The sequence below is a fragment of the Orcinus orca genome, chromosome X, assembly GCF_937001465.1.
Source record: "Orcinus orca chromosome X, mOrcOrc1.1, whole genome shotgun sequence".
Classification (NCBI taxonomy): domain Eukaryota; kingdom Metazoa; phylum Chordata; class Mammalia; order Artiodactyla; family Delphinidae; genus Orcinus; species Orcinus orca.
The window spans coordinates 97171356-97198017 of record NC_064580.1 but is presented as its reverse complement, the minus strand read 5'-3'; the positions used below and the strand labels follow the sequence as shown (position 1 = coordinate 97198017).

General features: G+C 44.4%; 1 protein-coding gene across 1 annotated transcript; it reads left to right on the top strand.

Annotated features, from left to right (window-relative positions):
* Positions 1-263: 263 nt before the first annotated feature.
* CAPN6 (calpain 6) lies at positions 264-25546 on the top strand. Its single transcript, XM_004281544.4, has 13 exons — positions 264-408; positions 6746-6925; positions 15697-15828; positions 16873-17081; positions 17594-17786; positions 18350-18543; positions 18800-18877; positions 18977-19163; positions 21190-21312; positions 21491-21693; positions 22265-22386; positions 22946-23082; positions 23916-25546. Exons 2-13 carry the CDS (start codon positions 6761-6763, stop codon positions 24096-24098), a joined length of 1926 nt encoding a protein of 641 aa, XP_004281592.1. The 5' UTR covers positions 264-408; positions 6746-6760; the 3' UTR covers positions 24099-25546.
* Positions 25547-26662: the final 1116 nt, after the last annotated feature.

Here is a 26662-nt window from a genome sequence, read left to right as displayed (position 1 = left end):
CAGAAAAGTCAGAAATCTCTCAGACCCCTCCCTGAAAAGTCCTATTTCTCCTTGGAACAGAAAGAGCTTTGGGACGTGTTTTCCTGGGTTTTTCAGTTTGCTGGTGGGTGGGTCTGGAGTGGGCATCCCGTCTGCACATCTGGTAGGGGTGCTTTCCAGATTTTCCTCATGACTCTGGATCAGTTTCTGACTGCTAGGCGGGGCAAAGGCTCCTGAATTTTCTGCAAGGCACCTCCCCCTGTGAGCAGAGCTTGGTACAGCCCAAATAGTTTTCAGGTTAAGAAAGCCAGAATCTTTGTTCAGCCGCACTGACTGAACAGACTTTGTAGGGGTTACCTGGCTAAGAGCAGCGGCAGCGGCAGCGGCGGCAGCAGCAGCAGCAGCAACAAGGCTCCTTGGATAACTCAGGTGAGGAGAGAGGACATTCGCAAACTCATCCTGCAATTTTATTTGCTGGATAACTTAGAGTCTAAATGAAATGAAGGAACTTGCACTTTATAGGTAAACTCCGCAGCTATCATTTTATGGTTTGTCTGGATAGAATGTGTGTGCGTAATAGCAGTTTGGAAACTTCGAAACTAATGGAATTTTGGATTGCTTATTTGGGGGGGGGGCAAGGGGTAATTGTGGTTGTCTGGCCATGAGACTTTTCTGGTGATATCTGCTAGGGTTTTGTTTTGTTTTGTTTTTTGGTCTCCTGTTACTTAAAATACCTGGTAAGGAAGGACAAACCTGGGAGGCGAGTGTGAGGGGGGGAGAATCCCCATTTTCAGGGCTTTATTCTAGCTTCTGCTGACCCGCAATTGTAGGCAAATTGTTGAAATGCAGGCAGAATCTTGGAGCCACACTGTGTGCAAAAGGTCTTTAAGCCTTGGAAGTGGGGTCCATAGGTGGTACACTGTTGCACAGGAGGGAATGGCAGCAGAGTCTGTCCTGTCTGCAGAGCCGGGATCTTCCTGTCCTGGTGACAGGTTGATCTTGGCTATTTCATGATCAGCCCCTGGCTGGCCTGGTTTTGTTTTTCTCTGATTCTTGCATTGGTGTAAACTTAGATTTGCAGCTGGGGGCTCTATCCGTCCCTACCGCAACTACATTGTTCTGGGGGCTTAGCTGGACTACTTGACCAGAGCAGGCTGGGGTGAGAACGCGGTGGCAAAAGGATTGGAGCATTGCACTTAAAAATTGGTTCTGAGGATTTGGAGCTTGAAATATGGTGACAAGCACATAGGAAAATTAAACAAATTCTGCCATCCTGACAGTCACTTCTGGCTTCAGGATAAAGCATCCTGGTTTGTAATTAATGTTTTTATTGAAATTTGACTAATGCCTCATTTGCTAATATTTGTTGTGAAATTAAGGACATTTTATAGTCTGAAGGAATTTAGGAAAAGATTCTACGGGGGACGGCTAATTAACTTGCATTCCTCTTGCAGTTTGTGTGTATGTGAGTGTGTGTGCACAGACGCGCATGTGCGTTTATGAATACTTTGGATTTGAATAGCATTCTTTATTTATCCTTAGAGTCCTTAGCAGGCGAGGCAGAAGTCTAAACACTTGTGTAGTCAGGAATAGGTTAAAAAGCAGGCTTTCCGTATCCTTGGGAGTTTTCAGTCCCTAAATTAAAAGCAGAAAAAGCCCCTTTGTGACCCCAAAACAGTGTTTCTTTGATTAGCCTTGATTTGAAATCATCTCACCTTCTGACAGCAATTCAAAAACAAAACTCCTAAGTGCATTCTTGTAAGAAGAGGACAATAAGAATTTTCAAAAGCAATGTCTTGAGGTTTTGTGTTGGCATGCTCCCCCAGCTTTTTTTTTTAATTGTGGTAAAACGAGTCAGGAGGTCCAGGTTTTAGCGCTAGCTCTGTCACTAACTGTGCAACCTTGGACAAGTCCCTTCACCTTCCTGTAAAAGCAAGGAATTGGACTAAGTGATCTATCTCTAAGAGTCCATCCAATGTAACATTCTAGAAAAACTGGAATTAGATTTTCGCAGGGCTATAAAATTAGACTTATAGGATGGGCTTATTCCAGCCAAGAGGGAAAAATAAAAGGGGTAGTGAGGCAAGTCAGCCAAAATGGAGAGGTGGAAGAGAGAGGAGGTACTGAATGGCAGAGGGGCCATTTTATATTGGTCTTTCAAATGTTTGTGTGTGTCTTACTTAAAGTATGTGATCAAATCTCCTCATTTTCCACTAAGGACAGAAAAGGGATTTAACTTGCTTAGAACGAGCGCTTCCTAATACTACTGCCCTATATTGGTCTTATCCTTAATAGTTAAAAGGCATGTTCACATTCCTAATTTTGTTAGATCTCCCCAATAACACCCTGAGGTGTATATGGGGCAGCCATTTTATTCCCATTGCTCTTATGGGGAAACTGAGGGACAGAGATGTTATCTACACTAAATGATGGTATTTGGGACTGGATCTCCTGACTATGTGTGCTCTTTTCATGATTTTGAATTGCTTTTCATTTTTTGATAGAGTTCTGCAACAATGGAATTAAAGGGAATTGTGCACTCTTTTTCTTGGAATTTCTTTGAACAGGGTCTTCTCTCTGGGCAGAGTAGATGTGTTCTATATAAGGCTGGATCAGAGGACTTTTGTGGTCCCTTTCGGACCTCAGAATATCTGGCCAACAATTTGAATCTGAAGAACCATACGTTCCTTGGTAGATGCATTCTCTAAGGTGTGGCCATGCTTCTACCTGTGTAGACGTGGAAAGCAACTCTTCTCTGGGTAAAATGTGGATGCTGAATTTTGATTACTTCTCCTTCTCCAAGCCCCGTTTCTCTCCTCACACCACCCCCAGGGGTGAGGATAGAGACCCCTGACTGTGGTGAAAGTGGCCGCTACTTCATGCCGGGCCAGAGTTAAGTCTTCTGTATTCACTTTGCTCTGCAAACTCCCAATTGCTTTGACGTCCGATTTTGCCCCAAGTAGAATACAAGGGGGAAACTGGGGAAAAGGAGAAACCAGCCAGGAACAACACTCTCGGGGGCCCTGTTCTCTCCCTCTCTCCCCCTTAAACGCCGTCCCCTGCCCTCCCACTCACCGCAATGGAAAGCAGGTTGTAAACCACAGACTGGATTTCCTCTTATCAGATCATAATTCTCTTGAGTAAACTGAGGCAGCTTTCATTTTTAAGAGCAAAATCTGGTTTCTACTCTAAGGCTGACCCACAGGCAAAGAACAAGTGATTTTCCTCTTAAGACTTTGTCCAGCTTCCCAAACTTTCTAGTCCGGTGAGTAGCAAAAGCCCCCTCTCCTAACTGTGGCCTCGTGTTCCACGTGGCAGGCTCCCTCAACTTTCCCTGGCAACTCCTAACTCACCACACCCTGGAGCCACCCCTCCCACTAGCTTTGGTTCACACGGCCTTCTTCATTCTCTCTGGATGAAGGATCCCCACTCAAACAGTACTTCTTAAGACCATTGTCTCAATACAAAACTGCACACTCTTTTTCACCCAACCACCCATGATACTAGCCCTCAGGACACAAGGTCCCCCTTCTTAAATGTGCATGTTCCCTTTGTTAGCTGGAGGCCTTCTTTGGTTGATACTCAAAACCCCAGCTTTGCTTCTGTTTACTGACTTTCCTATATGTGGTCTTTAACCTAAAGGCTCTCTTGTCTTCCCAGCTGGGTACAATAAGATAGCAAAGAAGGAACATTCCCTTCTCCACTCTCCTATACCCTGACAGGGCAAGTTGTTGATGACAAACCCAAGACAAATTTCTGAGTTTCCGAAAGTTTTCTGAGACTTAACTGATGAACCCTGAGATGTGAAGTGTTTGGATTCTCCCATGCTCATCAAACCATGGAAATAAAGAACCTTTTCAATATCTACCACGGCAATGAATTCTAGGCAGAATGCCTCCAAGTTAGGTATCATGTTTGCTTTGGAGGGTTTTCCTCATTTGAGCTAAAAAAAAAAAAATCCCTTCTTTAAGAAGGCAGTGAGCAAAAGAAGCAGTGTGGTGTGATAGAAAGCTGTACACTAAATCGGGTGTTAACACAGACCAGGCTTTGAGTCAGCTCCGCCATTTTCTAGCTGCCCCTTGTCTGAGCTGCCGTTTCTGGAGATACAAAATGAAGGGCACAGATAACATCTACAGAACGTGGCTGCCATGAAGAGAACATGAGCTGAAATGTACCCTTCAAACAATAAATTGCTACACAAACATTCATTTTCTACATAAGACATTCATCCATTCCACAACTATTTCCTGAACAGTGGCTGGGTACCTAGCTCTGTGCCAGGCAGTGCGAGGGCTTACAGTGCGTACCTTGCACTTATGGAGCCCTTTCTGCTTATTCGAAACACCTGTACACTAACCATCTCATTAGGGAGAGCCACAGTGTAAGGAGGGCAAGATAAATAACCCCACTCCCCTGTTGAGAAAATTGAGGCGCAAAGAAACCAAGGTCACAGCAAATGGAATATAGTTTTCTGCTACCTAGTCAGAAATCGGGGGCAATTCTACTCTGCAAGTCCGACGGGGCGTGGGACAGCAATTGTGCTCTAACGAATGCCTCTCAAAGTTGAAGCTATTGCTCGCTATTCCTTATTTTCTGTGTGCCCCCAAAATGCGTGTGCCCTCACCCAAAAAGCTTGAATTATCTGCACCAGCTGTACATTCTGTCTCTGATAAAGTCGACTGGAATCATACCGGTTTTGAAAATCAAACTTGATTTTCTTCTCAATTGATGCTGTTTCTATCTGTAGACAGACCTCTTTATATAATAGGGATTCCCTTTGCAGGGAATCCCTATTATATAATAATCCCTATATAATAGGGATTCCTTGCCTGCCTCTCCATTTGACTAGGTAACAAGGTAGACTGGCAGCAGCAGCGGGCCTTCCCAAGAACAGGAAATGCTCACTTATCCAAAATGTTCAGGAACTAGGAGGCTCTGGGAAACTAAATATCCTAATTGTCCCAGACGATCCCCCATTTGCAGTCCCCGGCCTCTGGCAATCCACCCAACCTTCCAGGAAAAGCAAGAGGCACGGTAGGATTTGTTGTAAGTTTGAGCACATGTAAAAATTGGGGTCCATTTGTAAAAGGCCCCAGAAAGGAGCCTGGGCATACGTTCAGATTGGCTCTGATGCTGCTTAATGGAAAACTATTACTGATACTGTCCACAACTTCAAACACAGTGAAATACACGTTAATATTTAAAACCCGTGGACAGACTTAAAACTGATGACTGAAAGCATTTCAGTACTTGCAGTTTCCTGTAGCCTTCCATTTGAAAAACAATTGCCAATAAACGAGGCTATGGAAAAACTGGTTATTTCCAGCTTCTTATTCCTTGGATTCAGAGAAAGGGTAAGTTTGTTTACATATATTGTAGGTTGCAAATAACATCGAATTACATTTTTTTATGGTTTTCAAATGGGGAGACTTCTTTACCGGTAAGGCATTTCAATGTAATACTAAAGGAACAGGAAGTAAGATAGTAGACAGGTCTGATTAATATTACACTTTTTATAAACTAGCAACTGCCTCATTATTAACTGAGTTTTGAGCTGTGTTACCTACACAGATATTCTTTAACGTGCTAATTAATTAGCCTTTTTTTAAAATTTCATCCATTTTTTAGCAGACACTCTGACCTTAGCCAGATTTTTTGTTTCAACCCTCATGTAATCATAGAATATAGACACCGTTATCCTTAAAATATATTTTTGATATACTTGGTGCATATAGATTTTACAGCTCCCTTCTATTTACCATTGACTGTCATCAGAAGATCATTAAAATCATTACAAATCTATCTTTGTGAATCAAGCAAAGTCATTGAAAACCCTATTATCACCCCAAAGCTGTTTAAAATCAAATTTACCTTTCAAATTATCCTCATAAAAACCAGTTGTCAGGGGCATTTGAGTGTGGGGCACTCTGATAGACATTGCCTGAAGAGCCACTATATTAATTCTCTGTATAGCCATGTGAGAGTTGTTTCGTTGTGTTTTTTTTTAAGAAAAGAAAGCAACAGTGTATTGACGTGGGATAAGAATCCACCTAATTGGTGTAACTGAATTTCGGAGTCTGCCTTTTATAGTGGGCCGATGATTGCACACTACACTTTGAAGAAGACAGACACATACAATCTTTCTATCTTTCCTTGTCTTCGGAGGCCATCTGCTGAGCTCTGTTTCTTGCATTAGTCTTCCTGGCCAGTAATAAAAACGCAAACCTCTTTAATGATAAAAGGGAAGGAATTGTGTAAAAGGGCTTGTTAGAAGCGAAAGGGGCTGCTTCTCTCCTCAAGCACAAAGTGTGTGGCCCTTCAGGGCACCAAATTATTCTGAATGTAGTAAAGCGATTTTCCCCTTTTCTCTTCAAATTTAGAATTTTTCTGTGCTTGAACTCCTCCCTGCCAGTGGAAGATGGAAGATTGCCCTTTAAATTATAATGACTCACGTTTAACTAGCAATCTTAACGTTTATTATCTATTTTTCCAATAAGATTGTTAAGGCCCATATTACCCCATTTGGCAGATGAGGAAACTGAGACCCAGAAATGGTTTAGATGTCTTATCCCAACCCCCAAACGAATTTGCTGCAGACCCTGGGCCCTTCTTTCCCTGAAAATGGTGACTTTTCCTTTAAAGCTAAAACTGAGGTGCCCAGCTCTGGGAATAAATCACTGGGATGACAACTGTTTGTCTAATCTCAGGGAATCTTTAAAAGACTTGAGAACTTCTTCCTTCAATAACAACAATTTTCTCATTCTAGACATAGTTTGACATTATGGGTCCTCCTCTGAAGCTCTTCAAAAACCAGAAGTACCAGGAACTGAAGCAGGAATGCATCAGGGATGGTAGACTTTTCTGTGATCCAACCTTTTTGCCTGAGAATGATTCACTTTTCTACAACCGACTGCTTCCTGGGAAGGTGGTGTGGAAACGTCCCCAGGTAACTTTGTTGTTTCAATTTCTGTTTCCCTCTTGATCTCTTTCATCATAAATCTACTTGGTCCACTATTTCACTCACACAGCCCACTGCGTATAGACCCGTTTAGCAGACAACTTTATTTATTTTTTTATAGCATAATATCCTTTTTATATTTTTAGAGCACAGCAAAATTAAGAGGAAGGTATAGAGATTTCCCATGTATTCCCTGTCCCCAGACATACAGAGCCTCTCCCATTATCAAATGCCACCTCTCAGCGTGGTACCTCTGTTACAACTGGTGAATTTACACTGACGCATCATAATCACACAAAGTTCATAATTTACATTAGAGTTCACTCCTAGTGTTGTACATTCTATGGGTTTGGACAAATGTATAATGACATATAACCATAATTATGGTATCCGAATATTTTCACTGCCCTAAGAATTCCCAGCAGACAGCTTTAAAATGGGAAGTTTTATGGATTTGTGCTTCTGGTTCTAACTTGAGGAATCTTGAATTTTAGTCACATTTTATCAGATTTAGTCATTTAGAAAGAACAAAAAAGAGATATACCATGCTTGTTTTCTTTTGGAAGTTCATTTGAGTAAATACGGTAACTCAGAAAGCAACTATACGCTTGTTTCTTTACTGAGTTACCTATGACAGCAACTTCAAGATAATCTCAGACCATTGAAGAGAAAAACTTATATGGTGAGCATAAATGAAATAAACTCAACAAGATGGAGTTTGAATTGGGGGAGGGAGACTTCTTTGCTGCTCTTTGGATACCATCGTCTGTATTCTCCCACAATTAGCAAAGTGGGATCCAAGTAAGATTGTATATCTTTCACCGCCTATTCATAGTTACTGTGGTTCTCTGTGGAACATCTGTATGTTGTGTCTCTACATGAGTGGGAGGTCGATGTACAAAATGATAGGATGTTGGAATCTGGAGAATAGACAGTAACCTGGTTATATCTAAAGGGTACGACTAGATAGAAGGATATTCAACCTGGACTCCTTCCCAAAGTGGGTGACCAGGTATATAAGCCATCAAGGGCTGTTATGAAATGCAAATTCTTGGACTTTCACCATATCCTGAAAACCTTCTGATCCTATTTCACGATGTACCTTTTTTATGCACTATTAACCATCTCAGTCAGCAACTCAAGGTTCGCTTTCTTCAATGAACAATTTCCACAGCTTGAACTCCTGAAGGGAGTTCTTACAAGAGCTACCTCGGTTTATGTAGGTTGCCACCAGGGGGTGCCAAGATACATGGGTCGCGTCAAGGCTCTTGTTTTCTATGTGACTCAGAAGGCATGTCTCCATTTTTGCCCATAAAGTATGATAGTCGCGGAGAATATAAGAGTTGCAGAAGTTCTCTCCATCAGAAGGAAGATGACACTGCTGCTCAGTTTCTGTGCCTCCAGTCGTTGACATCCCTGTAGATCACTGACCTGCAATACAAATCTGGAAAACAAATGCATGGAGAAAATAGAAATATGCTGCTTGGGAGCCACTCTTATGAATGGATGGTGATAATGAGGGCCGCCACTCTTTGTTGATGGTTGGCTATGAAAGAAAGGAGATCGATAGGGCAGAAGTAGCTGAAAAGAAGGCAGGGAATCGAGGGGGGTTTTCTGGGGGAGGGTGTCTTTTACAAATAGGACAGACTTGAACATATGTATAGGCTAAGGCGGAAATAGTAAAGGAGAGGTTAAAGACACAGAAGAAAGAAGGAATAATGGATGGGGGTGAGGTCCTGGACGAGGTGGCAGGAGATCTGATGGGCAGTAAAATCGCAAGCCAACGTGAAGCCATTCTCCTGATGTGAACCAAGCCGACAGTGCTTCCTGTATTGGCCCGCCTTTAGACACATCCTCCCTCCCCCATCTTGGCTCAGTCTTTTGTCCTTTGCCTTCATCTTCCAAATTCTGTGGATTGAGTCCTAGATGAATTAGCAGGGAAGGAAAAAAACTTAGTAACCACTGCAATAATCCATCTTGCCTCTGAGGCAAGCGATACCCCTTCCAAGGTGAGGGAGTGTCAGAAAGAGAGAGTGAATGGGGTAGAACAAGGCAGAAGCATTTAGGGCATGCCTACTATGGGCCCAGATACTGTGTTTGGAGTTTTCTATACATTTTTTCATTTCATCCTAATTTGCTATAGCTTAGTAAGGTAGGTATCTTTAAAAACCACTTTGATGTAATTCTTTTATCCTGGTGTGAAAAATAAAGGTAGATACTATGTTCATTTTATTGATGAGGAAACTGTGTCTCAGAGGGAAGGTAAGAATTTTCCCAGGGTCAGACTACTAACAAGCTGGGATTTGAATCCAGGTTTGACTCCAAAGCCTGTATTAGTTTTTACTCTACCATGCTGCCATGTCAGGGAGATAGATTTGCTCGTGTCTCTTTTGGTAAAATAGGTAGCTTCCCTCCAGTAAGTTCTCACATTCCCCCTCACTGCGTTGATGCTGTACACCCATTAATTGATCCAGACTCTCCCTTTTGAGAGCATACTCTGAGCTTAGTCTTAATTAGGCCCAAAGAGAGAGTCAGTTGAGAAGCATTCATCGAGCGCTTACTCTATGGCAGCCTCTGTGCAAGATACAGACGAGGCCTGGGGTGAGGGATTCCCATTCCAGCTGACGAGATGGATATCGAGCTATCGAAGAGTTAAATAAGAAATTACTGCTCCACAGAGGAAATGCTATTTTCAGGCATATAGCCAGTAAATCATAGAGGGTTTTGAAGAAAAGGAGATCATGGTGGATTGGAGCAGTTGGGGCGGGGGACTCTTGTGGGGAGTAGGGGGAAAAACAACGTTCCGGACCACCATCTGAGTCTCTTCTAAAAGCCGGAGATTCCTCTCCAGCCAGAGTGGAGGCCAAGCCTAGGGGCAAGAACCACGTCAAAGTTCTCTGGCCTCCCATCAGGAAAGCCAAGAGACGGCCTCTCTAAATTGGCTCAGGAAGACCAGATGGGTCGTTGGACTCACCTGCCTCACTGGCAAGGTTGAGATCCTCATCTTCAGGGAAGCTTACAGACATCTTGTCCCCTGGCATGCCACCTCGCCTCATACTCAAACAGGGCTCGTTTCTGAAGTCTCTAAAATGGAAGAAGCACGATTAACCAGATATTTTCTGTCTCTTTCCCTCCTGGGTTGCAAAGCCTCCGTGTCTGTAAACACCACTGCTAATCAAACCAACCAACTGCGGTCCAGCGCCACCATCCTAGGGCAGGATCGAGCTCCCCTCTTCCCACTTGCCACTCCCCTGCTGCACCCTAAGGAGCCGCTTTAGAGAGGCAGGGATTATGAGAGTGTTTTGCAATTGTTCGGTGCCGCTTCATCTGCCCATACCTTTCAGAGGAAGATCCTTCCCCTTAACACCTCCATTGGTCCAATGACCCCAGCTACCGGCCTAGCTTCCTGGGTACACAGCTATATTGCCTGATACCTGTCCTCCTGGGCTTTCCTGTCCTCCTGGACCTTCAACATATAAAGTCTTAGCAGATTCTAAGAGCTGAGTTCCCCTGAGTTACAGTGTGATCCTAAGACGGCAGGTAGGATTTTTAGGCTGAAATCTAGCCACCAAATTCCCACAGAAAATCTCTTTTCCAGCGACTCTCCCCTCCTACCCGCCTCTGGCTTTTTTCCTGACTGAGTCGTACCCAGCTACAATCGTGTCTTCGAGTCAGACACAGCTATTCTCCTGCTAAAATGGAGCAAGGCCTTTCGGGGATTGCACAGCCAGCTGTGGAGGAAGCCAGGGCACCTGCACAAGATCTGGCAGCTCTCCTGGTCAAGTTCTGAGTTCAGCCTCCACTACCATGGCCCTTGCCCAGGTCTTTTCACTACCTTGGGTGAGAAGAGGCCGATGAGGTTCTGGATTAAAGCAAAGGTGGGAGGAATGGGAGGGATCGGTTGAGAGGGGACATTAGAAGCAGAGAGAGATTGCATATGAGGGACCCCGTTAAAGGAGGAAATATTTCTCTCTTTGTGCGAATAGAAATTTCCAACACCCAGCTGAATGGGACACCTCTGTAGAGTAGTTTTGGCCTAGACTGTTCATGAATTTCTTTTTCTTCCCAGAGATCATGTGCCTCCACGTGAATGGTCCTAAGTGTTTTTCTCTGTTGACACAATCGAAAAGAGTTGAATAGGCCAATACTCTTGCCATCTGTCCTATTTATTTTAGATTCTGGATTTAAAAAACGCTAGCAGCTTTATCGAAGTACAATTTATACACCATAAAACTCAGCTGCTTTAAGTATACAAAGCCATGATTTTTTAAAATAAATTTACCGAGTTGTGCAAACATCACCACAATCCAGTTTTAGACCAGTTGCATCATCCCAATACAACCCCTTGTACACATTTACAGGGAGTAAACCCCTCCTCCCCCCGGTCGCAGGCAACCAGTAATGTACTTTCGGTTTCTGTCTAGATTCGCTTATTCTGGACATTTCACTTAAAATGGAATCATAAAAGTAACTGGCTTCTTGAGATGAGCATGATTTTCAAGGACCATCCATGTGGCAGCGTGTATGTTTCTTTTTATCGCTGAACTGTATTCCATTGCACGGATATATACATTTTTCCCAATAAAGCAGTTTGGGATTTACACCTGGAGTCTCCTTGCAGAAGTCTGAAGGTTTAAAGAAGAAGATAATTCTGTAGTGACTTGCTTGTCCAGTTTGGAAGTGGAAGTTGGGCTTAAGATATTATTCTATGGTTCCATATTGAGTTTTCCTTGGAGGGGTTAGGAAGGAAGAGAATGTTTTACCAATGACAAGATCGTCATGCAGAAGCAAAACTCCCCAGCAAGTAAAGTTGACTCCTTGTGCAGGTGGTTCAACATCGGTCCCTGAGCCGAGGTCCACCTATAAATGCCGTGTCTGGAGATGGTACGATTTTCTAAGGATAAGATAATGGTTGCTTGGACTAGCTGATAAAGCCCTTAGGCCCTGGATGGCAGCCCTGGGCCTTCTGGGACGACTTAGAGCCTTGGACTTAGTCCTAATGTACCTACTGCAGGGCTGGCCTCACTTGTAAGTGTCCACACTGTCCTCATCCCCATGGGACTGCTAGACTGCCCATAGCACTTTTGAAATGCCTCCACTCTTCTGGCTGCTGGTTTTCTAGGCAGCCTTTCATTTTACTGTGGTTCTTGAGGTTTACCCTGGACCTCAATGTTTATTGTCAGCAAATTTCACCTGTGTAAAAAAAAAAAAATTGCTAAATATGTGGATGTGGTAGGTGCGAAGAGAGCCACATAGAGTGACATGCGTGGGGCTCCAAGGCTTATAACTGTATGCCTCCCTCCCCCCACCCAGAGGTCTCTGGGAAAGGAGATGAGGTAAGGACAATAGGAGGATCTCTCAATGCTCAGCTAAGAGAACATACTTCCTAGAGATGCTGCTTTGCTTGTATCAGTAGAAGGCTTTGGCTCAGGGATAGGGGTCTGCAGAGACCATTCCTGGATTTACTCTTGGTGCTTGACTTCCTAGTTGTGTGTTTTCCCCCAAGAAATTATTTTGCCTTGACAAACAGCCCAGTTTAAGGATCACATCGACTAGGCCAACACAGCTGGGAACCATTAGAGGTTCAGCAATCTTCCCTACCTCTCAAGCCACCCAAATACGTGACTATGTGAGCTGTGACTTCTCCTCCAACTCCACTCCCTACCATTTCAGCAGAGCTTGGGCTGAAATGTCCCATCTGCACTCTGCATCCCAGCTTTGACTTACAGGAAAATGTCTCCAGCCTTGCTTCCTCACCCCTGCAGGAATTATAGCCAGTTGTCTAAATCTAGGGGAAAATTCAATAAATATCCATTTCATTGTTTTCAAATTTGTCACCAAAAAGTCCATTTGGCTGTTAGATTTGCATTGGCTCATTACCCGTTACCCTTTCTACCTCCTTAGCTATTTCTAGTCTTTCACTTCCTTAAAGAGGTAAAAAAAAAATGTGGCTTAATAAAAATGTTCTCCCGTGCTTCACATCACGGTGCTGACATACATAAGAGTTTGATTCATATTTAGTGGATGAAACTGAGGAGATTAAAGCACATTGGTGATATCTAGCCTAGAACCAAAAGCTAAGACATGAGTTAAGCCAGTCTTCCAGAATGATGGAGAGCTTTTAGGTGAGCATTAAGCAAAGAGACATAAAACACTGGGATGGATGACTGAGACAATGAGTTGCATCTCCACCCCTGAAGAGCTTCACGGTATTATCCTTTGCATGGTGACCATTGATCAACTTAAAGGCAAAAGGATGAACCAGCTGATGTCTAGAGGTTCCTTCTCTAACTGAAGAACCTAAAACTTTAGTCCTAGGTCTACTAACTAGCTAAATGACAGGAGAGGCAAGTTACTGCCCTTCTCTGTGCCTGTTTCCTCATTTGTGAAATAAACAGGTTGACAAAATAGTCTCTAAATTCCTTCCAGGTTTGACAGTCTATGGACTGTTAACTCATTTTTAAAAACACATTGTTAAATAGCCATCTATCATGTATGAAGAGTGGTGAAGTAAAACTGGGGCATGGGCCAGTTTATGAGAGGAAATGGAAAATAAGGTGTTTTTTTTGCCCAAATGTATATTCTCCCATGATTACACACAGCTTTACACACACACACACACACACACACACACACACACACACACACACACTATATATATATATATATATATATATATATATATATATATATATATAAAATCACATTCACGTTAGTCGACAGGAGAATAATTATCCAGTTCCTCAATTTGAGTTCTGTTTCCATGTCTTTTTGCTTATTTACATGATCCTTTAGGTCTTAAATAGAAGTTGACATGCCAAAAGTGTTTGCTGAGCCTAGATCCCTGCTGTGAATTAAAGCCTTGTGGAAAATCAAGACACTTATGTAACTCCAACCACTAATAACTCTACATAAAACCAGCAAATAATTTGCCTCAATAATCTAAAAACACACTTTTCCACATATCAATGTTCACTTTATTGTTTTTTCATGCTTGGAAACTATTATATGCATCATCTAAGTCCCAGAAATCACTGTATAACTTTACATCTTGCTACAAATAAAATGGTAACGCCTGACTCAGAAAGGAAAAACTGTATTTCGTCTCATCTTAGAAAGGGCAAAGAAACAATCAGAAGAGAAAGGATATCAGGACTGAATCCACCCAACACACCTGCTTTATGTTCAATAAATGAAAAAACAGGCAGCTCCCAACGCATGAAAAAATTTAGTAAGATAGAAGTCTTCTACTAAGACAAAAAAGTAATGAGACACCAGACATGCATCTAAAAAAAAAAAAAAAAGACCAGAAAACCAAAGCTGACGGCAACCCACCTAACTCTCCTTTTGGCAAAGGAATGACCAATTAATCTTCAGTTTGGACTTGTCCTTGCCCAGAATGCCTATTCCTTTCCAGAGTTATTTTGGCTTTTAAAGAATATATGGAATGTTTCATTCTGTAGACCAGACCCTTCATCAAGGAGAATTATGTCCATTAAAAAAAAGAGGTTTGAGAACCAGAAAAATATAGCTGTCTCTATTTAATAATTTTTTAAAGGATATATGTCTAGATTTTCTTTCCATTTGAGACTAGGATTTATTTCTGCTGGGTAAGCAAAATGTCAAGGTACTGGCCAACGGCCTCCTCCATGAAGCTGTCTCCATCTACCCAAGACTTCATTGGTATTTCCTGCCTTTGAACTCTGCAAGGGCTGATACTCTGAGTCACGCAAACGTGTCTTCAATTATGTGGTGTCACGTATGTGACTATACCTCTGTCCATGACTGTCTCTCTACTCCTTACACCTCCATCCCTCTCCCTTGTCCAACTGCTAACTCTAGTCATTCTTAAGCCTTCAGCGTGAACATTACCACCACTATTCAAATTATTTTGTCTACCACCAGGGAAATTTTGGGGATCCTTCCTTTAGGCACTGATTATACTTTGAAAATTCCTCCATTACATTGTGCTGGAATTGTATTATTTGGGCCTCATTTTCCTACTTGCAGTGGGAATGGCACAGCTAATGATATGTTGGGGAAAGACACACACATACGCCTCAAACAAATACTTGCTCCACTCTGTCCAGGTTCTGAACATCCCCTGTGGGAAAAGAGTATCTGTTGAAGTGCTCCTAGACGCGGTCTATTACCACCTGCTGTTAGTGCTGCTGCCATCTGTATTCATCCAAAGATGTGGGGAAATCTTGTTGCGTGGACACCGCTGTTGCCTTTGCTTTATGTTAGGAAAGGGCTTCATGTATAAGGTCTCCTAACTCATTTTTCTGGAGAGGGAGAAGCATTAATGTCCACCTCTATCAGGCCTTGTCTTTTAAGTGCAATCACCCATCTGAGCACAGGCGCTTCAGAAAATCTCATCCTGACAAATAGGTTCAGAATGTAATGTGCTAATCCCTCGTTCTCTCTTTACAAACTCACTGCTGCAGTGAAAACTCTCTAAACCTCAATGATAGCTATGTCTGAGGGCTCCCACCAGCACGTCTCATCCTGTCTCAGTCGCATCCTCTCCTTCCATTTCTCCTGCCGCCTTCCCACGTGACCCTTTTTCCTGTGTCTTGATGAGCTACTGCTTTGTGTTTGTTTCCACAACCCCCCAACCTTTCCTTTCTCCTACCTGAGGAAGTCCTGGTAATCTTTCCACCTTACCTCATCTGTGAAGTCTGTCCTGCCTAGCTGGGCTCACACTGATCCGTGGGGAACACTTCCCAGGCTCTTAGAACCAACTGTTGTATCCACAGGACATCTGCGATGACCCCCGTCTGATTGTGGGCAATATCAGTAACCACCAGCTGACCCAAGGGAGACTGGGGCACAAGCCAATGGTCTCTGCGTTTTCCTGTCTGGCTGTTCAGGAGTCTCACTGGACAAAGGTACTGACCTCCCTCGGTTTCCACCTTCTTGTCTTCTTTAGTAACTTTAGGAAAAGTCAGCTCATAACTGTCTCAGATTGTTTAATCCCTGAAGTCAGAAGTATTCATGATTGAAGGTGATTTCCCTCAATTTTATTATGAGAATTTTCACAAATACAGAAAGTTGAAAGAATTTTACAGTCAACACCCATTTACTCACCTAGATTCTACCATTAACATTTTACTCTATTTGCTTTGTCGCACATATTAGGTGATCTTTTGTCACTTGCAGTACTTTGACTCAGTAGCTCTGCATACTTGCATTCTCAGTACCTACTGGGGTAAAAAGCCACTGGGGGCCAGGAAGTCACTGACAGATGTGAACAAAAGAAAAGGTGAGAAAGGTGGAACTAGATCCTTGAAAAGGTTCTAATAAATTATAAGAGTACAAAAATCCCTTTGGCATTTAGGCAGAGTTCAAGGCAATGAAGTGTTGACCTGGGAAAAATTAGAGCATTTTCTTCAGAAAATAACAATTTTCGAAGATGAATGTGTAATTGTATTTAAAAAGGAGACTTTCCCAAATATAATTTTATTCAAGGTGTGAATAAAATCTATAGTCTATAGAATCTGCACGAACTCTCTAGGATGAACCTTTGAAAACTGAAACCACAGGGGACCTTGTGTTTTGATTGATTTTGCTTTTTAAAATGCCTTTGTTTATGTGGTTAAGTATGCAACCACGAATATGTTTGTGTAGACAGTTTCTCATGATCGAGTTTGTAGATTAACTGTGGTAAATAATTTAACCCATAACTTGCTGCCCCCAGTCACCCTGTGTGTATTCAGGGCAAGCATGGTAATACTATCCTCAGCAAAACTGAACTGGGGGAGCAAAAATTGCAGAAAAAAATGCCCTACCAGGGACTTCCTACCTAGACCCAAACCAAATGTATTTGGTGTGCTTCCTGTCGCCACATGGGATTTGTCAGAAGTCAATTGTAATCTCAATATTTGGATATGGTCTGGTGAATAACAGTTGATTGAATGTTCTTATACTTCCAGACAATTCCCAACCATAAGGAACAGGAATGGGACCCTCGAAAACTAGATAAATATGCTGGGATATTTCGCTTCCGTTTCTGGCATTTTGGAGAATGGACCGAGGTGGTGATTGATGACTTGCTGCCCACCATCAATGGAGATCTCGTTTTCTCCTTCTCCACCTCCATGAATGAGTTTTGGAATGCTCTGTTGGAAAAAGCTTATGCCAAGTAAGGAGGGGGGTTGGCCAGTCAGCGGTCAGGCTACACAAGGAAAGGAAGGTCACATTCATCCTTGGGAACTCATGCTCTCCCAGCTTAGCCTTGGGCTTTAAATTGGGTAGGATATCAATCAGATCCAAGGCATTGTTTTGCACCTGGGAATGGCCCTCCCTAATTCTAGATGAGAAAGAAATCAGCTGTCCCAGTTTCCATTAAGCCCTTACTGCTCCCAGGTGCCCTCTTCCTGCTGCTGATCTACAGATCACATGGCATTATGGCCGCAGATTTTCTCCGTTTCTAATATTTACCTGTAGAAAGAAGTTTCTGCATGGACCGTCCTAGATAACATAGCCTAAACCTAGAAATGTGACTATATTCTCAAAATATCTCTCATTTTGTACCTAGAGGAAAGCTAGCCAGTAAAGGCTGGCTGGGCAAGGACTGTTTTAACTTGGGGGGACAAGATGTCCTTGACCTGGAAAAATACTTTTACAAAGATAACTTTGCATATTTGCCCCCAGGCTGCTTGGGTGTTATGAAGCCCTCGATGGTCTGACCACTACTGATATCATCGTGGACTTCACTGGCACATTGGCTGAAACTGTTGACATGCAGAAGGGAAGATACACTGAGCTCGTTGAGGAGAAGTACAAGCTGTTTGGAGAACTGTACAAAACATTTACCAAAGGAGGTCTGATCTGTTGCTCCATTGAGGTTTGTACTCACCAAAACCACTCTTCGCTCACTTCCGGCAGAGGAGACCGTGACATTTAGTGGAGAACATCACCCTTACCCTGGAGATCCAGGACAAGTCATTATGAAACTCGGAAAGCTAACGATAGGCACTGAGCCCTGGCGCAGAGGCTAAGGAGCTTTAACCTATTTTCCTTTTGTACCAGTCATCTGGCTGGAGGCCGATGTAGCATCCGAGCTGATGGAAATAGTCTCTGCTAAATGATTCCTCCTGCCTCTGCTCCTGGGTGTGGCGGTTATAGCTGTTTGCTCAAAGAATTAACCAACCCCAACCCCAACAAATTTCAATGCTCTTCACATCAATGTACTACCGTGGGTCGTTTGAATTGTTTGAGTTGTTATATTAAATTCTTTATTTCCTTTCCTTGGCTTGCTTTGTGTCAAGTTAGGCGGCAGGATCAAATTTCTATCTGCATAAGAGAACTAGTTTCAACCATACTCGGGTAAACCAGTCAAAGAAGAGGAAGAGCCAAGCCTTGGATCTCCCAATTCTTGTGCCCTTATGTATCTTTCTTTGCTCTCAGTTTCCCAATCAGGAGGAACAAGAAGTCGAAACTGATTGGGGTCTACTGAAGGGCCATACGTACACCATGACTGATATTCGCAAGATTCGTCTTGGAGAAAGACTCGTGGAGGTCTTCAGTACGGAGAAGCTGTACATGATTCGTCTGAGGAACCCTTTGGGAAGACAAGAATGGAGTGGGCCCTGGAGTGAGATGTGAGTGGCTTTCCACTTTGATTGCTGCATCCCCAAAGCCCTATACCTTCTCCCAATCCCATCCCTCCAGACTGCTAGTGGGCTGTCAATACTTAGTGACATCTGTGGGTCCTTCTCGGACATGGGGCCTGTGACTTAGCTGGTGGTGAGACAAAACTGTCCCAGTCCTCATGTATTCTGTTCCTTTGGCATCCTGCTTACTGCAGGAAGTCAATGGCAAACATAATGGCTTATCCCTTTGTTCATTTGCCTTTAGTTCTGAAGAGTGGCAGCAACTGACTGCAGCAGATCGCAAGAACCTGGGGCTTGTTATGTCTGATGATGGAGAGTTTTGGTGAGTAGAGGTTTTCTGTGCTAAAGGGAATTGGGGCTTCCACATGGAACTGCAGGGGTAGGTATTAAGTATCATCTTCATTTCTTTCCTTCCATTCAGGATGAGCCTGGAGGACTTTTGCCGCAACTTCCATGAACTGAATGTCTGCCGCAATGTGAACAACCCTATTTTTGGCCGCAAGGAGCTGGAATCGGTGGTGGGATGCTGGACTGTGGATGATGACCCGCTGATGAACCGTTCAGGAGGCTGCTATAACAACCGTGATACCTTCCTGCAGAATCCCCAGGTTTAAAGCAAATTCTTTTTCTTTGCCTTCAAGTTACCAAGGCAATAGGAAGCCAGGTCTCACCTTGGAGTGTTTCTTTGACATCAGTTCTCCCATTTGCAGCTATTGTGTAATATTCATCAACCAAGATGCATAGGGATTGGCTCAGATGCCTGTAAAGCAGACTGTGTCTCTTTGTAGAGACGTGACTTGGTGACATTATCAAATCCAAGCCATCTCCTCTGGCTGCCTCTCTCCTGACCATATTGCTGGGTATGCTTTGACACTCCCTGCTTCCTTGTGATGGTCCCACATTAGAGAGAAAGGACCTGCTCCCTGACGTTTTCTCAATTCTTTTCATTTCTTTACTGCCTAATTGCTCTCTTGGGTACGCATTTACTATATGTGTCCTCTTTCTCATGCAGGTGATTTTTCTGAACCCCATCATTAGGCCTCCCTTTTCTCATCTAGAATACCAGGTCATTCTTCTCAGGATTTGAATCACTACCCTGTCAGTGACCCCGTTCCATCCATCTCCCATTACAATGCTTTTCCAGATGACACATTAGAGGTCAAGCCCAGGCACACCCCAAAGCAAAAAATCCGAACATCCAAAGCCTGAACCTATAATAACCTTGATGGTTTTATCTGCAAATGTGCTGATGAGCTAACCACAGGAGACAAGACTTCTGACTGTATTGCAGCCTTACACGAGTGTGTCTTTTCTTTCCATGAGCTTCATTGGCCAGCCACTTTGAAGGATACTAAAGCTGGTGGGCTGATTTACTTAACTCATAGTTTTCTCCATTCCTTCCACCTTAATTGCCCCTAAAGAAAAGAAAGCTCCTATTGCCACCCCCCTTCATTTACAGCCCTAGAAATGCTTTAACTATCAGGAACATATACCAAACTGGGGAAATGGGCTTTTTGGCTTCACTGTTTAAGTGTCTGTGCAGGATGAACTGACGGGGGCCTCGTGAGCGCATGTTTCTGCATCTGTTTCCTGTTTCTTTTCTTTTCTTTTTTTTTTTTTTAGACATTACAACTTTTATTATAATACACTGTTCCCTGGGTCATTAAAAAAAAAGTATCTGTTTCCTGTTTCTTGGTGGGAGGTTTGGGGGAGAGCGAGAGAAATCTGATGTCTTTTAGTCTTACTTCCCAATGGCACCATGATTCCGCAGATGATGTTTGGGAAGTCTCTAGAAAAGGACTGCAGCATCCTTAAAATGGTGATAGCAAAACATCAATTCACCAAGGAAATGGATCCGGCCCCTTCCACAAGTCACACATCTGGGCTGGCAATAGGAGGCTAGCCTTGGGGAATGCTGCAGTGTCAGGTTAAGTCAAGCAAGGATGCTTTCTGTCTTTGTCGATTCTCAAATTTTCCTGTGTACAGCTTTTAAAAACAAGGGGACAGTTTATAAGATTTAAAAAATTTCTATGTATTTATTTATTTTCGGCTGCGTTGGGTCTTCGTTGCTGTGTGCGGGCTTTCTCTAGCTGCGGCCAGCTGGGGCTACTCTTCTTTGTGGTGCGCGGGCTTCTCATTGCGGTGGCATCTCTTGTTGCGGAGCACGGGCTCTAGGCATGCGGGCTTCAGTAGTTGTGGCTCGCGAGCTCTAGAGCGCAGGCTCAGTAGTTGTGGCACACGGGCCCAGTTGCTCCATGGAATGTGGGATCTTCCCAGACCAGGGCTTGAACCCGTGTCCCCTACATTGGCAGGCGGATTCTTAACCACTGTGCCACCAGGGAAGCCCACAAGGGGACAATTTTAAAAAACCCAAGATCCTACCAAGAACTTATTAAAACAAAGCATACCCCCTTTGGCATCAAAGGCCTAGGTATGAAGTTGGCTCTCTCAACACATGCTGAATGCCATAGGGAGAAGCAAACATTAGAATGTGCATTTAGCAAGTCAATGGCGAAGCCCAGAACATGACCCAGGTCTCTGCTTCGCAAGGTAGAGTTTTCTTCCCTGAAATTTGAGCTGGCTCATCTGAAACAGAAGTGCTAACTAAGCTCCTTGCTGGCCTCTTTCCCTTAGTACATCTTCACTGTGCCCGAGGATGGGCACAAGGTCATCATGTCTCTGCAGCAAAAAGACCTGCGCACTTACCGCCGCATGGGAAGACCCGACAATTACATCATCGGCTTTGAGCTCTTCAAGGTAAGAATGGGCCTTTGGAGCAGAGAGAATGATGGCAAACAGTGTCAAAATTAGGACGGCCTGGGGTTAGGGGAATTAAGAAAGGTCGAGGGATAAAGAAAGTAGAAGAGCTAGGCTCTTCAAACGCAAAAACTATGATCTGAGCGCAATGGAGCATCTCCTTCTCTTGCATTTCCAGGTGGAGATGAACCGCAAATTCCGCCTCCACCACCTGTACATCCAGGAGCGTGCGGGGACCTCCACTTATATTGACACGCGCACCGTGTTTCTGAGCAAGTACCTGAAGAAGGGCAACTACGTGCTTGTCCCAACTATGTTCCAGCATGGCCGCACCAGCGAGTTTCTCTTGAGAATCTTCTCTGAAGTGCCCGTCCAGCTCAGGTGCCGTTTCCTTGGCCAGCCCTGCCAACTCCCATTCTGTGCTTTGCCTCCAGTCCTAACCCTCTTGGCCCTCTCCCCCTAGGTGGACACTCAAAGGGACAACTTATGCAAGTCAGATTTAACTGCAGTGATGGCAGGAGAAAGATTTCTCAAAGTGGTGTGGGTTGTGAGAAGTTCCCTGCGGAGGTCAGAGCTTCAGCGCTTTGAGCTGCCATTTAAGGAGAACAGGCCTATAGCCTAAGCTTTTCCACTTATATTTTATCTTCTGTTCTCTGGCTGACTCTTCTCTTAAACAGCTGGCACTCCTCACTGCTCCTCTATTACGTTCTGAGTGCTGGGTCACCAAAGCTACCTTTTCACCCCAGCCCTGCCTACTCTGATCTTTATCTGCTGGGCCTTAAAGCAAGGGGAAAGGAAAACATACTCATAAAATATAAGCCATGTCGGAGGAGGAATGGGCTAGGTCACTTGGCATTTCGTGTTTTTCAACAACAGGGTCTGCTTTGGCGAGCCTATCTCCTCATCAAAGGGCCTTCGTCATGGATGACGTGTCTTCTTTTTGATGTTCCAGGGAGCTGACTCTGGACATGCCCAAGATGTCCTGCTGGAATCTGGCTCGTGGCTACCCCAAGGTTGTCACCCAGATCACAGTGCACAGTGCCGAGGGCCTGGAGAAGAAGTATGCCAATGAAAGTAAGAACTGCAGGGTGTCTGGGAAAGCAAAATCAGTTTCATTTATTGCATATATGGTTAGAAAAGATGGTCACACATGATTCTCTCCAGTGGCGTTTTCCGTGTAGAAAAGTCAGAATGGCTGTCAACCGTGGTAGGAAAATGGGATATATATATAAACAACAAGGGCCTACTCTATAGCACAGGGAACTATATTCAATATCCTGTGATAAACCATAATGGAAAAGAATATTTTAAAAAGAATGTATATGTGTATAACTGAATCCCTTTGCTGTACAGCAGAAATTAACACCATGTTGTAAATCAACTGTACTTCAATTAAAAAAAAGAGAAAATGGGATATAAAAGTCTTGGGGCAAGGGCCTATCTAATATTCATTTCTATATCCCTATATAAAGTATAGAAAAGAAAAGGGAAATAGGAACCAAAGTCCTAGGTCATTCTAGTACCCAGGTGTGATGCTAAAAGTCCCAGAATAGACTTAGTGAAATTGTGTCTTGACTAGCTAGAAAGAGGACTTTTAATCACTGTGTTAAAAATAAATGTTACTTTGTTCCAGCTGTAAACCCATATTTGGTCATCAAGTGTGGAAAGGAGGAAGTCCGTTCTCCTGTCCAAAAGAATACTGTTCATGCCATTTTTGACACCCAGGCCATTTTCTACAGAAGGACCACTGACATTCCTATTATAGTGCAGGTAAGGATGTGAACAGGGACCCTCACGTGGCTCATATTCAGTACCAGATACTGGATGATCCCAAGTGCCTCACAGATGTCTAGGATACGGAGCAAGGCTTATCCTGTTTTGTTTGTTTGTTTGTTTTGGGTTTTTTTTGCGGTACGCGGGCCTCTCACTGCTGTGGCCTCTCCCGCTGCGGAACACAGGCTCCGGACGCGCAGGCTCAGCGGCCATGGCCCACGGGCCCAGCCGCTCCGCGGCATGTGGGATCTTCCCGGACCGGGGCACGAACACACGTCCCCCGCATCGGCAGGCGGACTCTCAACCACTGCGCCACCAGGGAAGCCCTATCCTGGTTTTTTGTCTGTTTGTTTTGTACTGGAAGACACCTCCCACCAGGCACAATCACTGGCTTCCTCATGAATCTCCATCCTAAATCTCCTCTCCTCTGTTCTTTCATTGTGGGCAGAAGCCCGCATGCTGGCAGACACACATGTTAACACAGGTACTGTAAATCCCATGTGGGGAAGTATATGCCAATTCACATGACCCTCGCCCTGCTGCTCAGAATGGAGCACTGTGGTTTGGCCGTTTTTCTGACTTAATGCTTCTGACCAGCTGCCTTTCGGCGGCCATCTCATAGATCAGGGTTGATTCTGAACTCTGACTGGTGGCTTTGCGTCTCTCCTCTTTGAGGTACTTTCCCCTTAGCCAGAGAGGTATCAGGAAATACAGTCCCTTGGTTTTTAAACAGACTTTTCAAAGCCCGGCATTAGGTTCTAGATGCCACTCGGCAAAGTCCAATGTTACAGAGGGTTGCTCATCTTCACTTTCTTGACTTGTCTCTGCAGGTCTGGAACAGACGAAAGTTCTGTGATCAGTTCTTGGGGCAGGTCACTCTGGATGCTGACCCCAGTGACTGCCGTGATCTGAAGTCCCTGTACCTGCGTAAGAAGGGTGGCCCAACTGCCAAAGTTAAACAAGGCCACATCAGCTTCAAGGTTATTTCCAGTGATGATCTCACTGAGCTCTAAATCTCCAGCTCCAGGGAATCCTGACAGAGCTTTCCCATCCTTTTATTTTCTGTCAGATGCTAGATCTCATCTAGGATTCATAATCTTTTGAAAGAAAGAAATTCACAGTAATTAACTTTGCCTTTCTTCTGATAAGTTCCCCGTACCTCCCCATCCGAGTAGCGTAAGTAGCTACGTAACCTATATACCTCCAGCAGCTGGACAGGGGGAGGTGACAGTCCTATCTGGAGATCAGACAGATGTTGGCCAAGGAAAGATCTCTGGGGCTTCCGGGGGTGAGATTCATGCAGGACAACGACAACAGCCTGGATACCCTACCGATGTCTTAGCTGTTTTCAGGTGCCCAAAATGTCTCCCCTGTAGGGCATGTTGAGGAAGGCGGAGGGGTGATCAAGGCCAAGCAGGTCTAGCCTGACATCCCAGCTCCTGACTGAACACTACAGGTGTCCCAGCAGCCTTTTACCCAGCAGCCACAGCCTGTTTATACATCCCCAGCCCTTACCGCCGGCACCGCCATCACCACCGCCACCACCCACCACCTCTGGAAAGTGTAGTCCTGCCCTGACCCAAGTCACCCCCCACGGTAGGTTTTACCTTCATGTTGAGGAAGCTTCCTAGGTGCTTAATCAAGAGCTGGAGTTCCGTGAGGCTCAGACAGTGGGAAGGGCCCGAGCTCCAGCTCCATGGAAGCCAGCTGTGTGCCACAAGAGGGAAAAGTGGAAGAAGCTGCAGTGGGAGACAAAGCCTCGGTCCCCCACGCATCCACACACACCTACACTCACACACGCGCACGTGGGCGCACACGAACTACCGTTCAGGCAGTCAGCGGGCAAGAGGAAGGATGAATGAGGACCACGCAGGATAAAAGGACGAGAGACTCCATCCAGGCAGAGTCTCGCCAGTTTGGGGCCCCTGACTGCAAATGTGAAACCTCCTGCTGCTGCTAGGTTTACAAACAAGCCCGTTGTCCTGTGCCTCCTAATATCGTTGGTACTGAAGACCCCACCTGGGGGGCTTGAGACCCCTCAGGCTTTTCTCCCAGTTGGGAGCGTTCACTCCCTGGGGGTGTTTGTTTGCCCTCTTGTTTTTTCAGTCCTTCTATAGAATTTTCTCTAGAGTCAGCCATTCTGAAATGTTCTTCCCTCCATCTCCTCTATCAACATTCTACCCCTCCTTCAAGGCCCAGCATAAATGCCACCTCCTCCATGAAGCCTTTCCCCATCCCCCAAGCTCCACTTCCTAGAATATTTCAACGCTTCTGCAATGACGAATGAAATGACATAGTTGTAGTGTACTTAGTCTAGTCCAGCACGCGATCATTTAAAACATTTTGTAGTTTTCTTAGCTCGCTCCTTTTCCTACCATGTTGTTCAGTCTAACTTCTGCAGTGCCTTCACCACACTGCCTTACATAATCCAAACCACAATAAAGTTCACGTTTAATAAATTGACCAGTCTTGACTTGATTTGGTGGCACAGGAGAGATGGCAAGAGTGGCTGTGTCTGCAGAGACTCCTTTGCGAGCGGTTAGAGGTGGGGGTGGGAGGAGGGGTACTTCCTGCAACCGGAGCCCAGGCTTAAGTCTGATGGATGCAGAGCCCTTGGCTGTATTCATCTGGGGGGGGGAGGGGCTGGTAGAATGGAGAGGGGGCCCTTTTCTAGTCCCTATTTAGGGGTATTTGTGTGATATCAGGGGTTACATGATTTTGAAACCCCTCTGAGATTGGACTCAAGGCCAGAGCTACAGTGGCCAGATCGTTCAAGGGCAGGCCTTCCAACAGGAGACGATACCATCCTCCCTCCCACCATATCCCTGAGAGCAGAACGGATGTGAAGACTTCATTCACTTGCTTCCACACTTAATTTGTCATCTGCCCATTTTAGGGTTAGGCTAGGAGGGAAACTCCTCTCCTTTTTCCTTGAGCTCTTCCTCCTGACAGGACAGGATGCCCAGACAGGGGAGGCATCTCCAAGCTCAGCAGAACTGACCTCAAGCACAGTCCTCATTCCCTGTCCCTGCAATACTAAGCCAGAACACACTAGAGATGACATCTTAAAGACAGGCATTTAGATGTGGTAGAACTTTTTCAGAAATGAAGTCTCTGATGCAGATAATGTAATAGTTCTATATGGTCACCAGATGGCACTATGATATTATGATTAAGCTCAAACGCTCTGCCACTTTTTAAGGATGAGAAATTTTCTCCCCAGATAAGAATAAAGAGACAGACGTAGAGAATGGACTTGAGGGCACGGGGAAGGGGAAGGGTAATCTGGGACGAAGTGAGAGAGTGGCATGGACATATATACACTACCGAATGTAAAACCGATAGCTAGTGGGAAGCAGCCGCATAGCACAGGGAGATCAGCTCGGTGCTTTGTGACCACCTAGAGGGGTGGGATAGGGAGGGTGGGAGCGAGGCTCAAGAGGGAGGGGATATGGGGATATATGTTATGTATAGCTGATTCACTTTGTTATACAGCAGAAACTAACACAACATTGTGAAGCAATTATACTCCAATAAAGATGTAAAAAAAAAAGTAGAAAAGAAAAAGAACTAACAC